Source organism: Mesoplodon densirostris, chromosome 1 (genome assembly GCF_025265405.1).
Source record: "Mesoplodon densirostris isolate mMesDen1 chromosome 1, mMesDen1 primary haplotype, whole genome shotgun sequence".
NCBI lineage: Eukaryota > Metazoa > Chordata > Mammalia > Artiodactyla > Ziphiidae > Mesoplodon > Mesoplodon densirostris.
This window is the reverse complement of record NC_082661.1, coordinates 17,880,692-17,897,069: the sequence shown is the minus strand read 5'-3', so window position 1 is coordinate 17,897,069 and position 16,378 is coordinate 17,880,692. Positions and strand designations below refer to the sequence as shown.

At 46.5% G+C, this 16,378-nt stretch overlaps 1 protein-coding gene across 27 annotated transcripts in view; it reads left to right on the top strand.

The window, feature by feature from the left end:
* Positions 1–4,540, top strand: part of TCF7L2 (transcription factor 7 like 2) — a 200,085-nt gene extending 195,545 nt beyond the window's left edge. For 15 of the 27 annotated variants that reach the window (XM_060099361.1, XM_060099489.1, XM_060099369.1 and 12 more), the window contains one exon: positions 2,422–4,540. In XM_060099361.1, coding sequence (XP_059955344.1) covers positions 2,422–2,827 — 406 coding nt within the window. In that variant the 3' untranslated portion in view covers positions 2,828–4,540. The remainder of the gene's footprint in view (positions 1–2,421) is intronic. The other 12 variants (XM_060099463.1, XM_060099472.1, XM_060099456.1 and 9 more) reach the window with 2 other exon arrangements.
* Positions 4,541–16,378: the final 11,838 nt, after the last annotated feature.

Sequence of the window (16,378 nt, the reverse complement as noted above, 5' to 3'; positions counted from 1 at the left end):
ATGTTCAGATGCCCCCACTCATCCCCACGACCACGGAAACTTTCTATCATGAGGAGGGCAGGAGGGGGGCGGGGAGCACCAGAAACGCTCCTAGCCAATCAGGGCTCCTCTCTCCCTGCGCAGGGTTTCTAATTTTATTTGACATTTGAGGACATTTTAACAAGATTCTGTTTTGAGCCCACCAAGTTGCTTTTCCCATCTTGTTCACTCTGCCCTAATATAGCATGGAACGCTGCTGGATGTCATTCCCTTGTTTCCTGTTATTTTTTCCCCTCTTTCTCTCATTTGTCCCTGTCCTCTCTCCCATTTGTCCCTGTTGCTTTCTCAGTTTTGCTTATGCCCCCCACCCCACCCCCCTTTCTTCTCCCATTTTTAAAATGCATGGACATAGTTTTTTTAGCATGTTTTGATCTGCAGGCTAAGGTGGTTTAAAACTCTGAGAGGCTTAATTATTTGTCTTGAGTTTCTGGGATGGGAGCAGAACCCACCGTCTATTTCAGTCTATCCCAGAGGAGAAAAAGGAACCTCGTCAAATCGAAGGTGAAGGGGGGCGCTGCCCTTGCTTTCCTAGAGTTCCTTTCGACCCAGAGCAGGGATGGAATAGACCCTGAGGCCACCAGTCCAGTGGCTCTTGGCCTCTGGGAGTCAGGAAGGGCTGAGCGTGTGCCCTTTCACCCCCCCCCCCGCCCCCTCCGCTCCTCCCTCCTGCCATCTTGCGGAGTCCACACCCCATGCACTGAGGGGCATCATCAGACAGCTCTGGGGCACAGACCCAAGGAGGAACTCATTACACCCACTTCCTTTCAAAGGCCAGTGACATCTGACAGTGGTTGCCTTCAACCAGGCAGCATCTTAGTTGCTTTCCCATGACCGGAAGCCAGCCGGCGCTTACAGACAGAGTGTTATCAGCTGTAGTTCTGACCATATTCTCCTTAGATCAGCACATTCCCTGTATCTGCATTACTTTTATAGCATGTGTGGGGTTGATCGCCAGGATCACTCTTCCTACCAAATATTACCCCATCAGACTGGGATGAATAATAGGAGAAGCTTTGAGGTCACACGCTTAATGTCTTGAATTGATGTCCCCAACTTCAGATGATAAGCAAGAGAGGCTCTGAAATTCTCATTCCTATTTCTTACATAAACAGGAAATGGAGAGGGGAGATTCTCGTTTTGGTGCGGGGCAAAATTAGTCTTTCTGGTTTAAACACTAATCCTGACGACCCCCATTCAAGAAGGTCCATGCTGTGATTCCCTGGCACTTCTTCTTTGTCATCACTTCCTTGTGACAGGCTGTACCCTCCATTCACTGGCCCCGGCATGTGGACCAGGGCAGGATGCCCGTCCATCCCATCCTCACTGTCTCTCCTTCTAGCCTTCTCACTATGGGGTGGGGGAGGGGAAGACCCCAAATCTTAAAAAAAAAAAAAAAGCAAAAAACAAGTTTGAATCATAATTTAATCCACAACCTGCAGGCCATACAACCAGTTATTCTTGTTCCTTTGGATCATTTTCTGTTTTTCTTATTCTCCCCCTCCCCCACCTTTGTTTATCCTCTTCTACCTGTTTTTTGGTGGTTCTTTTGTTTTGGTTGTTTATTTTTTGTTTTTGTTTTCTTTTTGAGTTTATTTGGTTTCCTTTTCGTTCCCCCCACCCCACCCCTCCCCCCCAACCCCACCCCGATTCTGACCTCTCTTGATTTGGTGTGGTTCTTAACAGACAAGCCCGAAAACACTCTGGGCGCCAGCAGCCTCTGGTGGTGGTGGTGGTGGTGGTGTTGGTGATGGTGGTGATGGTGGTGACGGGTGAAAACCTTTAAGCCTCTTGCTAGCACTGCCTTCAGCTCTGTGGGCTCAACAGTCAGCATTTTAAGAGTTTAAGATTGATACGAGGCGCCTGGGGTGGGAGCTCTGTCTTTCTCTTTCACACACACACACACACACACACACACACACACACACACCCATTGGCGGGGTAGGGGTGGTAGTGGTGGAAATGGAGGAGGGTGGTTATGATGGGGAGTGAGGGCGTGTCTAAGCCAAAAGAGAAAGAACAAACTTTTGAGTTCATCTCAGTTTGCACCTAGCCACCTTCTGGCAGTTCGGTGCCGCCGTCTACAGGTGGTACCCTTTCGCTTGCTGGCTTATATTTGGGCACGGGTGGGGCGCTGGGTGTTTAGTGGGGGCAGGGGAAGCAGGTAGGTAGGGAATTCTGTGGTCTGACATACTTGGTTTGCTGGAGCAGGCTTAGCTCAGTGAGCGCGGCACCCCAGCGTGACTGTAATCGTCCCCTGGCCGCTGGGCGCGCCTCCGCAGGGCATCCGCTAGGTGACGCCACCTCGGCTCTGAGCGTTAGAGAACTCTGTCCCGTGGCATGTTTGCCCTTTATTCACAGATAACTCTCTTCCCCTGTTTCTAGGAGAAAAAAAAAGTGCGTTCGCTACATACAAGGTGAAGGCAGCTGCCTCAGTCCACCCTCTTCAGATGGAAGCTTACTAGACTCGCCTCCTTCCTCCCCCAACCTGCTAGGCTCCCCTCCCCAAGACGCCAAGTCACAGACTGAGCAGACCCAGCCTCTCTCGCTGTCCCTGAAGCCTGACCCCCTGGCCCACCTGCCCATGATGCCTCCGCCGCCCGCCCTCCTGCTTGCCGAGGCCGCCCACGGCAAGGCCCCCGCCCTCTGTGCCAACGGGGCCCTGGACCTGCCTCCCGCCATCCCTCCCTCATCTCTGGCGCAGCCGTCGACATCTTCCTTACATTCCCACGGCTCTCTGGCCGGGACGCAGCCGCAGCCGCTCTCCCTCGTCACCAAGTCTTTAGAATAGCTTTACCTTCCTCAGCTCCGGTTGCTCTTTTGTGGAGTGTTGCGTTCTGCTTTTCGTTATTTCCCGCGCCCCCTTCTGCCAGGTTTTTGTTTTGGCCTCTTTTCCGTTTGTGCCACGTGGCTACATTAGTTAATGTTTATCGAGTTCATTGGTCAATATTTGACCCATTCTTATTTCAATTTCTCCTTTTAAATATGTAGATGAGAGAAGAACCTCATGATTCTACCAAAATTTTTATCAACAGCTGTTTAAAGTCTTTGTAGCGTTTAAAAAATATATATATATACATAACTGTTATGTAGTTCGGATAGCTTAGTTTTAAAAGACTGATTAAAAAACAAAAAGGAAAAAAAAGAAGCAATTTTGAAGCAGCCCTCCAAAAGGAGTTGGTTCTGTATTATTTGTATTAAATACGAGCTTGCGAACCAATCATTTTACATCTGGTTTTTAAACCATAAGGGCACAATGAATGCAGTGCCATTTACTTTTTTTTTTCCCTGTGTGAAACAACTTTTATTGTGATGTTACTTGTTATTGTTTAAATGTACAGAAACAAAGGGTTAAAATGTGTTAATATACCTTGTTCCATGGTGTTGTTCTTTTGGGGGGAGGGGGATGCTATTCAACAATTAATGGAATCACAACGCTGTTGGACCAGTAGTATTTATTGCTTTAGAGGTTGCTTGTCAAACCTGTACGTTGTCCCCTTTAAAATATGTTTTCCTTTTTCTTGAAACTGTATAAAGTTTTTTTCCCCTTAGCATAAGCATCTTATATATAACAACTCATTTGTACAAGGTTTTTAAGTTTATATATAAAATGTGTATATATATATTTTTTTGTTTCCCTTTTGGACATTTTTTTTTTTTTTTTTTTTTTTTTGCCGTATGAAACCCAGATGCCGCCAAATGGACATTAATAGTTGCATTAAAGGATCAGTAGCATTAACAAAAGTTGCTTTAAAAGCCATTATGTAAGACAAGACTTGAAAATTAGTGAGGGAATTTTAGCGACGCTGTACGAGCAGCAGTGGAAATTGTCCCGTTTCCCCTGTGAACTCGCAGGCGAGCGCCCTGCACCCTGAGGACATGGACTGACCGTGTGCAAAACTTTATGTGCCAAAATTCTCAGTGACTTTAGCTTTCTCTCTCTTTTTGATGCTGTAATTTTTGTTCATCATGTTTTGCTGTGATGTTACATAGGTAGATTTGTATGTAGTTTTAATGTCACCTATAACAAGATGTGTTTGGTAGCAGATTGTCCAGAAAGCATTTTAAATGAAGAGGTATAAACCCTTAAGGGCCAAAAATTCTGTATATTAGATTACTCTTAAAGGAAAAACCAGCTGCCGCTTTTATGTACATGTATGACATACAAGTAGGTAGCAAACTTTAAAAATAAAAAAAACCTAGGCATGTTGATGTTACAAAATGCTGTATAAAGCTGAAACCTGTTCATTCAGTGCCATTGTAGTTGACATGAAGCGATTGTAAAACTGTCTCCGATTTTTCTCTGGTTTATTAAAATGCTAACTATAACATTTTTTGTGAATACTTTGAATGTTTCCTAACAGTTGTGATGTTACTGTTCCGTTTTATGCTCTTATTCCAATTTCATTTTTAATGGTTTGGAAGCCATTTTTGTAATGAATAAATGTTCATGCTGTACAGTATCTGTAGCATGCCGTTCTGGATTAATAAAAGCAACTTAGTATGTGCAGATAAAGGCTGGTCACTTGTTTCTGTAATTTGGGTTTTATTTCTGGGGAAGCTGGATCCGCCTTAACCAAGAGAAATGTGTTCCCAGGCTGGAACTTGAGACCCCGTGGTTGGTATGGGTGGTGGGTGGTGACTTGGATACCAGAAAGGGGCCTTGAACTCTTATGAGGGGTTGCTTTCCACCCGCCCTCGCGCCCCCCCCCCCATTCTTAATGTCCGTTTGCCATACTTTATGTACCTGGTTAGTTCATTTCTGAAAGCAAATGTCACTCTTCTGGCTATAAGACTGTCACTCTGATATATCAGTCGGCCCTCTCAGAGTATCAAGCAGAAATGATTTAATTCCGGTTAATGAGACTTAGTTCGCCAGGAGGGGATTTAAGAAACCACATCATTGCCATTTAAAGGATCATTGATGTGAAAGTATCCTTATTTCTTTCTAAGAATTAACATGCAGGGAGAGACGGCAGGGTGAGCAGTTGTTAAGCAAGAAGGTTTTTAGAAAATTGGATCAAGGTGCTTCCATTACACGTTTGCGTGGAGGACTCGTGCCATCCCTGAGACTCAAGTTCAGGGCTCTGCCCTGGCCGGGGTGTGCGTTCATCCCCATCGTCCACCAGGGGCCACAGTAAAGATCTTCCTAAGGTTTCCACTGCATTCATTCCTCACGCTGGCTAGGACGGATGGATGGATGGATGGATGCATACGTGGTTCCACATATCTGGACAGCCTCACCTGCAAAGGACATGATTTCATTGGGCACGGAAGCGGTCTGTGTCACTGCCCTTGTTACATACGGTTACACGGTGTTGTCCTTAAGGACTTTTCTTGGAAGCTCTGCTTTGCTCAAGGTGATTTTTGTTCTGTAAAATCTTGATATTTTGTTTTCATTTGCTTTGTATTCCTGGGAAGGCGTGATTCTGGTTGTCCTTCCCATTTTATTTTGCACGCTGGGACCAGAGTGACCTTTGAAAACACAAATGACAGTATGTGTTCTTTGTGGCAGTGTGCTAAGCCACTGATGGCCATTTTCTCATTTCATCCTAACGTGTACCCCCTGAGGTAGATATTATCCCCCCCCTCCCCCCGCACCCTCTGCTTTATTTTCTAAAACTGGGTTTGGGAACTCGGAGTGTGTGTCTTGTCCAAAACCACACAGCCTGTAGGGTGGTGGAGCTGGGATTTAAATTCAGCCCTGACTCCAAACCCATGCTCTTAATGCCAAGTTATGCCTCCTTGCGTAGTAAAGATGGCCCTTCTCCCAAATGGAGTGAGGGGATGGTCCTTTTGATGGCTTCCTTGTCTGCTCCACCCCTCCTCGGCAGCACACACTGGCTTTCCCCTAAAAGCGTTTTTGCCCTCCTGCTTTCAAAGACGCAGTTGCCCTCTGCCTGGAAGGTCTGCTCTGCTCGAGCAGCCTCATTCCTCCTCACCCTTCCGGCCTCCACAGAGATGATAGTGATGGTGTCTGTGATCTTTCAGCTTCCTGTCTTGCCCTGTCCTGAACATTCTCGTCCGCCATCGTGTCAATGGGGGTGGCCTTGTTAGGCCACTAATAACACCCCTTGGTTCTGTGGACCTTTGGGGCTGGGTCATTCTTTGCTGTGGGGGACTGTCCTATGCCTTGTAGGGTGTTAGCATCCCTGGCCTCTACCCACTAGACGCCAGAAGCACCCCCTTCCCACCAGTCATGACAACCAGAAATGTCTCCAGACGTTGCCAGATGCCCCCTAAGGGGCAAAATAACACCCAGTTTAGACCCATTGCTCTAGGAAACCGCCCAGGAGAGCAGGATTGTGGCTCTGGTGATCTCTGTTTTATACTAGGGTTCTGTTGCAGTGCCTGGCACGTTGTGGGCGCTCCATACATATTGGGGGAAGGAATGAACGAGGTTGGCCAACTCCACACCTGTATTGCGGGAAACAGGAGAATAGAAGCTTTCCATAATGCTTCCAAATTTTGTGTTCTCAGAACTTCAAGGTCTCAAGTTACTTCCTTAATCCTTTCAGCCATGCTGGAGTATAAGTCATTGCCCTTGTTACAAAGACCGAAAACGCCAGGTGGAAGGGGTTGCTGTTCCTCCATCAGCCAGCCTGAGTACAGATCTCTTCCTAAAATTCAAAATGCGGATCACCTAGCCACGTGCTTACTGCTCTAGAACATTTGAGCAAGGCTTTGGGGATCTTCTCTCCACCCTAATACAGAAGTTCCTTTCCCCCCAAGCTTGTCTAATTCTGCACAGCCCGGGTTCCAGTCAAACGGCAGGCCGAGTCTTTGCCCCTCAACTCTCTTCTTCTTCTCTTTTTTATTTTTAAAATAAATTTATTTATTTATTTATATTTGGCGGCACTGTGTCTTCATTGCTGCGCACGGGTTTTCTCTAGCCGTGGTGAGCGGGGCCTACTCTTCGTTGTGGAGTACGGGCTCTAGGCACACGGGCTTCAGCAGTTGTGGCACGCGGGCTCAGTAGTTGTGGCTCTAGGGCTCTAGAGCGCGGGCTCAGTAGTTGTGGCGCACGGGCTTCGTTGCTCCACGGCATGTGGGATCTTCCCAGGCCAGGGCTTGAACCCGTGTCCCCTGCATTGGCAGGCGGGTTCTTAACCACTGCGCCACCAGGGAAGTCCCTCAACTCTCTTCTTGACATCGGTTTGGTTTCTTCCTACCTCAGGAAGTTTATTTTCAAACTGAACATCTTTCTATTTCATCCATGGAAAAGATCTGTGGATTTTTTGTTGCTAAGGGACCCTAAGACAACATCTAGGAGCCCATAACCTCATCTCTGAGCCATATCATTCCTGACCTCTGTTGGGACCTGGCCAAGGAAGTTTGCATGTTATGAGGATGTATTAGTTACCTGTGGCTGCTGTAACAAAGTAACACAAAGTTGGTGGCTTCAAGCAATAGCTCTCACAGCTTGGGAGGCCAGAAGTCTGAGAGTCAGTGCGTGCTTTCTCCAGATGTTCTGGAGCCTCTTCCAGCTTCTGGTGGCTGTCTGCAGTCCTGGGTGTTCCTTGTCTTGTAGCCACATCACTCAGATCTCTGCTTCCATCTTCATATCGCTGCCTTGCCTCCTCTGCCTCTCTCTTCTAAGGATACGTGTGATTGTGTTTGGGACCCCTGGATGATCCTGGATAAGACGCTTCTCTCTAGGTCCTTAACTTAATCACATCTTCCGCCATATAAAATAATATTTACAGGTTCTAGGATTGGGATATGGATATATATTTTAGGGGGCTACCCTTCAGCCCACTACAGAGGCATTTGCCAATTCTGGGACAATTGCAGAGTCTTAGCACAGAATCCTCCAGAATGGACAGTTGTTCCAGTGTTGGTGGTGGTTTTGGACAAGTCTGTGCTGAAAGTGATTATTATAGTAGGTGGTTTTCCATTTCAGATAATGGAAGGTTCACTTTTTATTCTGATGATGTGAATGCATGTCGGGTCAGAGGGCCTTTTGTCTGGACCCAGGGTGTGAAGAGAGGAAGCACCTGGGAGCAGTGGCCTGAACCTGAGCTTGGGGAATCCTCCATCTGACTCCCTCACTGTGTGTCCTTGGGTAATGCCTTCATCTCTCTGAGCCTCTCTTTCTTCAGCTAACACGTAGTGACAATATGTCATTTTGTCAACATGATAAGTGTCATTTTGACAGATTCTTGTGAGGGCTAAAATGCACAGTGCCTGGAATAGTACATCATAGTGTTTATTATTATCACAAAAGCAGAAGGTCAGTCATAATTATTTGTTTTCTTTATTTCTCCTTGGGATTCTGCTAGTCCGGGTCTTCAAACCCAGGTTAGAGAATAAAAGAGATCTGAATGTGGAAGACACGTCCCCATTGTGGAGTCAAGGGACCATGGCCCTGGGACGCTGTGACTACTCAGTCATTCACCTTACCTGGGACTTAATGACCCCATGAATATTTTTTCTACCTTTTGGGGCACCGCAGCCGTGGCTGGCATGCTTTCTGTGGTATGTAAATATGTGGGTTTTTTTTTTTTTTTTTTTTTGCGGTACGCGGGCCTCCCTCTCACTGCTGTGGCCTCTCCGGTTGCAGAGCACAGGCTCCGGACGCGCAGGCCCAGCAGCCATGGCCCACGGGCCCAGCCGCTCCGCGGCATGCGGGATCCTCCCGGATCGGGGCACAAACCCGTGTCCCGTGCATCGGCAGGCGGACTCCCAACCACTGCGCCACCAGGGAAGCCCTGTAAATATGTTTTAATTAAAGCCCTTTGGAAAGAAGCTAAGAGCCTAAAAGTCTCTTGTGCCTCAAGGCAAGTGCCAGAAACCGGAGCTGGGAATCACAAATAAACAAGGCTAGAGGTTTGATTCTCTAGAGGGTTCCCATCTGGAGTTGGCGTCCTCATCTCCCATTTCAAATCTGGTTCAGCATGCCCAGGTGTGTGCCAATGGCAGAAGCCTGGGTGAGTCCTGGTGTGGGTATGATGGGCAACACTAGTGAATTCTGAGCCTGGAGCATGGGTTTGTTTAAAGCTGGCATTTTGTGAGTGCACTTGATGGGAGCTGTAAGCACATTGATTCCTTGATTCATTCATTCATTTAACAACTATTTTTTGAGCACCAGTTTGCACCAGGTACTGTTCTAGGAACTGGCACATAGATCTGGGGGGAGGCAGGTTGGTCTCTGTTTTTCCCTTTGAGCTCAGTCCTGCATCATCTTAACAAGACAGAGCCTTTAAGGAAAGGGGCCACAAACATTCCTGAGGCCTGGGCAAGCCACTCACCTGGAAAGTGGCTTCATATAAGGATAATGACCAGAGGTTGTGCTAAAAACTCTACCCGTGTTTCTCATTTAATCCTCATGGGAATTGAAATTGCTTTTATGTTCATTTCACAAGTGTAGAGAGTGAGGCTTAGGAGGGTAAGTGACTTTCTCAAAGACAATATCTGGGAAGTAGTGAGCCCAGGATTTAACCCAAGGCAGCCCGACTCATGAGCCTGCACAGCTAAATACCATGCTGTACTCCTCCTCCTCGTGAAGTCACAGACCATCTGAGTAGCTGGGGAGAGGCAGAGGACGGAGCTAGTTTGATTCATGGCCTTGGGAGAGGCTTTTGCTATGAGATCACAGGGTTCTTTCCCTCTGTGTGTGCAGAAGTTTTTTTTCTCATTCTGGTTCCTGTGCACGTAATAATAATAAAGACAGTTAATAATTACATAGATTGTACTATTTTTTTTGTTTGTTTTTGGGTACGCGGGCCCCTCACTGTTGTGGCCTCTCCCGTTGCGGAGCACAGGCTCCGGACGCGCAGGCTCGGCGGCCGTGACTCACGGGCCCAGCCGCTCTGCGGTACGTGGGATCCTCCCGGACCGGGGCACGAACCTGTGTCCCCTGCATCGGCAGGCAGACTCTCAACCACTGCGCCACCAGGGAAGCCCTATTTTTTTTTTTTAATGTATTTATTTATTTGGCTGCACCAGGTCTTATTTGTGGCATGCAGGATCTAGTTCCATAATCGAACCCAGTCCCCCTGCATCGGGAGCATGGAGTCTTAAATCGCTGGACCACCAGGGAAGTCCCTGGATTGAACTATCTTGGACTCAGTGCTAGAAGCTGTAGAATCCGAAAATTAGAAGTATATGTATTATAATATTATATATTATATTAGATGTGTTTCTCAGATTGTGGGTTGCAACTGGGTAGTGCATTTAAGTCCCACTTAAGAAATATATTGTCACTCCAAATCATGAGCATATTTTTTCTCTTTTCTTCTAGAAGCTTTATTGATTTACCTTTCATGTATAAATCAATAATCCAGCTGGTATCAATTTTGATATATGAGGCAAGGGTCAAATTTCATTTTTTTCTGTATGCGTGTCTGGTTGACCTAGCATAATTCAATTGACAGTATGGTTGTGGATCTGCTTCTTGACACTTTCTATTCCACTGATCATTTTCTAGCTTGGTGCCAATACCACACTGTTTTAATCACTGTATCTTTGTAATAAGTCATGCTATATGGCATGTAAGTCCTTCAATTTTGTTCTCCATCAAGATTATCATGACTTTACTGGCCTTCGCATCTCTATATAAATTGTAGAATTAGATTGTCAACTTCTGTCTACACATACAAAAACACACAACCTGCTGGACTTTTTATTATGATTGTGATGAATCTGTTCTACAATTTGGGGAGAAATGACATCTTAACAATATTGAGTCTTCTAATCCATGAACATTGTCTATCCCTTCATTTATTTATGTATTCCTTAATTTCCCTCAATAATGCTGTATTCATTTGCTAGGGCTGCCATAACAAAATACCACAGATGGGATGGCTTACACAGCCAAAACTTATTTTTTCACAGGTATGGAGGCTAGCAGTCTAGGATCAAGGTGTTGGAGGTTTGATTTCTTCTATGGCCTCTCTTTTTGGCTTCCTGCTGTGTCCTCACGTGGTCTTTCCTCTGTGTGTGTCTGTATCCCCATCACCTTTTCTGATAAGGACACTGGGGATGTTGGACTAGGGCCCACCCATATGTCCTTTTTACCTTAATTACCTCTTTAAAGGCCCCTCTTTAACGGGGCTTAGGACTTCAACACATGAATTTGGTGGGGGATGCAATTTAGCCCATAACAAATGTCTTATGGTTTCATGTATAGAGGTTTTGTATGTCTTTCATTCAACTTATCCCTAGATATTTTATATTTTTAAAAATTATCATAAGTGGTATTTAAAATGTTTTACATACTATTTGATTATTGCTAGTATATCAAACTATACTTGATTTTTGTATACTGACCTTTTATCCAACAGCCTTGCTAAATTCACATATGAATTCTAATAGATTAGCTATAGCTTTTTTGGATGTTTCTATCCACACAATTATGTTATCTGCAAATATTGAGAATGTTATTTCTTCCCTTTTCCTTCCCTTCCAATCTTTATACTCCCTCTTCTGCCTTCTTTTTTTCCTTTATTGTGCTGGCAAGAGCCTCCAATAGAACGTTCAATAGGAGTGGTGATATTGGACTTCTTTGTCTTTTTTCTGAACTCAGGGAAAAACATTCATGATTTCACCATTAAGTATGTATAGTGTCAGCTGTTTTTGTAGATACATGTTATCAAATTAAGAAGATTCCTTCTTAGTCTTAGTTTGTTGAGAACGTTTCTCACAAACTCAAAGGGTGAAAAGGTGAGCCACAGGTAGGAGATAATATTTGCAACACATTTATTTGATGAAGGACTGATATCCAGGAATTAAAAAGTTCCTAAAAATCAAAAGAAAAGATAGCTTAATCAATTGAAATAAGGCAAAACCCCAAACTAAACAAAATGAAAATGAGACTAGGTAATTCACAAAAAAGGGATATCCCAATAGCATAAGTTTACCTTAGTAGATGATCATAGCAGCTTCATTCATAATGGCCCCAAACCGGACACATCCACATTGTTCATCAATAGTAGAATGGATAAATAAATTGTGGTTTTCATACAATGGGTAGTTTTCATCCAAAGCCCTCAAGATCCCTCTGGACTTTTCTCATAGATGATATATGCTCCATTCCACTGAAATGCTGGGAATGGTATTGGGTAGGGGAGGGGGACAAAAGCCCTCTCAGTTGATTGTCTTGCATGGAGCAGGTATTAAAAGACTGTAGCTATGACTGCCATGTGGTCTACAGCCTAGGGCCTGAGGAGCGAGTCACCACAGCCAGAAGTCATGAACCAAGGCTTTTGAAAAAAAATTTAATGGCCCCTATTCATTTGGTTTATGGAATTATGAAGAATTCAGGTTAAGCGATGTTAATTTCCTCTGGGTTCTCAAGGTAGTGGTGGTTACTACTTAGAACAAAACAAGCTATGCACTGCCCACTCATTCACATCCCTGTTAGCTTTATGAGACCAAGTGTGGAAGGAAATTCACAGTGAAGGATGTGGATGGAGTGGGGCTACTGGAATGGCCTCTAAGGATAAATAATATAGTAAAGCATTAAGTTTCTATTAATAATTTTTCAGATAATACCCTGCTAGAAACCACTCTGGTGTCTGTATTTGCTTTTCAAGGTGCAAGTGTTGAGGGGGAGGGTGGAAATGGGAAATCGTGGGCTTGTTATGAAATTAGAGCCCACCCTTGGTGTCAGGGTGTGTGTGTGGGGCCCTGTTTAGCCCCCCACCCCTACCCAGGGCATCAGAATTCCCAAGAGGGTGGTGTGGAGACATGTAAGTATTCCAGGAGGGCTTTGTAAGGCAAGAGCAGCTGCTCTAAACAGAGTCAGACTGTCTCCTTCCAAGAGCTGGGAAGAAGGACCAGAGGAAACTGTAGCCCAGAGAAGGGGACCCAAGCATGTCTTGCTTCAAGCCGCACAGCTGGGTCCTGGCAGGTTCTAGGCTAGATGCCATGATTCCTTGCACTCTAGACCAGGGATCTTTCCAGTAAACTACCCCAGCTTTGAATCCTCTACTGACTGGCTTTGAGGATGGGGAATTTGCATCCTACTGCCGCTCCACGACTTGTTCCCAATCTTGGGTGGGTGTCCAAGTCTGAGGACTCCAGTGCGATGGAGGACTGGAGTGTGCAGCTCACAGGAATACAGAAGCCACCGTTAGCACACGCCTCTGACATGCCAGGCACCACACTAGGCTCCCGGGCATCTCGCACGGCACGCATTATTTTATTTGTTCTTCACCCAGATACTATGGTGGAAGTCTTCCTATTTCCATTGTCATAAGAAGGAGCTAAGCAACACATTCAGCATCAGTCAGCCGACAAGTGGCAGAGCTGGAGTTAAAATTAGCCGATTCTCTTCAATTACCCGACGAATGAGAATCTTAAAGAGAAACTGAGTCCTGACATTTCTCTGAGGTTTTGGAAAAGCTGTTAGGACTAAGCTGGACTGGGATATCTGTCCACTTGGGAGAAACAGGGCTACCCCATGGGGGACCCTATGTCCTGTGGCTGTCATGCCCTAGGGTTAGGGTGGTGTGTCGTGGGAAGGTACTAAGTGGCCCTGACTCCAGGGCTGAGGACCTGGATGTTCTCTTTCTCTTGGTTCCAGGAGCTGTGACCTCACCTTGTACCACCAGCTGTGGCGAGCAGTGAGGTGAGTCCAATAGGACCCTGAGTGCAACCCCCGGGTGGTCGATCCTGGAGGCCAGGTGGGTGCTGGATGGATGTCTGTAGTTACCAGGGCCCAGCATTTGAGGGTTCCTGAGTGCCACTCACTGAGGTGATACTGGGAAGTCTCTCGGGTGCCTCAAGGCTGGTTGGGCATCTGAGGAGAAGGGCTCGGCCTTAGGGGCAGAGAGCCTGGCCTCTGCTGACAGCCTCTGTTCTCCCCAGGAAGGGGCTGGGCCACCGTGCTGCATCCTCCTGCCCAGCCATCCCCTCGGCCCCACCTCCACCTTATATAATGGCACATTATACAACATTGCAAAGCAGGTGGTATTTTTAAAGACAGCAAGTGAGCATTTTTTTGGCCTAAATTTGGGAATGAAACAGATGGATTTTTAAGACTCTGGGCTTTTCCTATGAATAGTAACCCTTGTTCTCCTCTGCTTTTAAACACCAGTTTCAAGACCACCTCTAGCAACCAATCAGCACTCTATTTAATTATAACAAAATTCTTAGCTCTGTCTGCTGCTGCTCGGACAAGTGGGGGGCACTGGATCAATTTCTGGAGCCAGGCAGACTTGCCAACAACAATTTTCTTTTTCCCAGAGGGCCTCGGAGGCCGGCAGCAGGTTCCAAGCCCTTCCTCTCCTGCCCGCTCGGCGTGGGCTCCCTGACAGCGAGTTTGAAAAGGGTTACAGAGAGGCAGATAAATGCTAGGCTTGTTGCAGCCTTCCTGACAGTGCAGACCCCCGCGCCAGTGAGCTCATGCCTGCCTTATTACACTTGGTGCCAGATTTTTTCCATTAACAGGTAATTGAGTAGAAACTAAAATAAGCGAAGTTTGTTTCATCCCTTGGATTTTCTTGCTGGGGTTTAAAAGAAAAACACTTTAGCTTCGTTAGTGGAGGAGTGTCCTTGAAAACGTATTTATGTTTTCCCAGTGATTTGTCGCTTGGTAGGTGTAATGAGCCCGTTCCCCCGGCCTCTCCCTTCTTGTTTTTATTCTTTAAGGGCCATAATATTCAGAGAATAGGAGCTGGTTTCCTGGACCCCTGGCTGTCTGACACCCTGTTTTAAGAGTGGATGGTGGGTGGGAGGGAGGGAGACGCAAGAGGGAAGAGATATGGGAACATATGTATATGTATAACTGATTCACTTTGTTATACAGCAGAAACTAACACACCATTGTAAAGCAACTATACTCCAATAAAGATGTTAAAAAAAAAAAGTGGATGGTGAAGTATGTTCTGGAAAATCACCCATAGAAGCCTGTTGATCACACAGCCTCTGCCCGCAACCTACAGAGGCCAGGTGGCAGGTGCCCCCAGGCCAGCCCCGCCCCCGTCTCTGTGCCCTGCGCCTGCGCATGAGCTCCAGGTGGATGGCGTCGCCGGCTGCCTGAAGCAAAGCAAGGTTTGGTCTCCTTTTCTCTCTCTGCGGCTTTCTTTTTCTTTTTCTTTTTTTTTTGCGGTACGTGGGCCTCTCACTGTTGTGGCCTCTCCCGTTGCGGAGCACAGGCTCCGGACGCGCAGGCTCAGCGGCCATGGTTTACGGGCCCAGCCACTCCACGGCATGCGGGATCTTCCCAGACCGGAGCACGAATCTGTGTCTCCTGCATTGGCAGGCGGACTCTCAACCACTGCACCACCAGGGAAGCCCTTTTGTGGCTTTCTTTATGTGTGCCCAGCCCAGGTTCTAATTTCACAATTTGCTATTCCAGGAACAGATGTTGTGTGAACCCTGAGGTCTCCAGTCTTCCTGTTTCCCATCTCGCTGGGCTCCTATCTCAGCTGGTCTGTTTTCAGCTTCGAGAAGATTCCTCATCACTGCCCAGACGCAAGTTGTCTATGAGGGTTGGAGCTTGGATGGTGTGAGTGTGTGTAGTACGTGAAATCCAGAGAGAGAGAGACAGAGAGACAGAGAAGGGGGCCTTGCCTCCATACTTAGGAGTCTTCATCTTCATTTTACCTGGAGCACCAGAGAATCATGGCTTTATTTCCATCGTGAACCCTTTGGAAATTCTGGTGAGTGCGAATGCCCATCACCCCCCCACCCCATGCACACACACATGCACAAATGTATATGCTTGATTACAAACAACAGGCTGCATATGTTTTCAGTAGTTAATGAGCCCCGGTGGCCCTCAGGATAAGAATCACTACAGCAGGCAGGCAGGGCCAATGAAGCAATGTCATTAAAGCAACTTTTTTTTCTACAATTGTTCACTCCTCCACACACCTGACATAGACGTCTTTGTGAAGGAAAGACAGCTCCAGAAATTTGTGACTTCTGGATGAACAAACTTAGCTCACATGCCTGTGTTCATTTGGCATTCTACCAGTAATAATAACCATAGCTAACATTTTCACATCTCTGCTTTGTGCCAGTGCGGGGTGTCCTTCTAACAGGGATGGTGTAGATTAGGTCCCTGCCTGCCCAGAGCTAACATTCCAGGGGAGGGTGGGGAGACACACAATAACCAAGTAAACAAAAGGGCCCCTTGAGATTTCAATAAGTGCTGCAGGGAAATAGACCCGGTGACATGCTGGGTAAGAGCCTCCAAGCCTTTAGGAGGGCCCCTCAGGGAGGTGCTGTGTCATCTGAGGCCTGAAAGTTGAGAAGGAGTTTTTCTACGTCTGTCTCACTATCGGTGCCTGACTCTTTGCATCCCCACAGCCTCCCAAAGCGCTCTTAGCAGCTCCATTTCACAGATGAGCACACTGAGGCCCAGAGCGACCTGCCCGGGCCATGCGAGTGA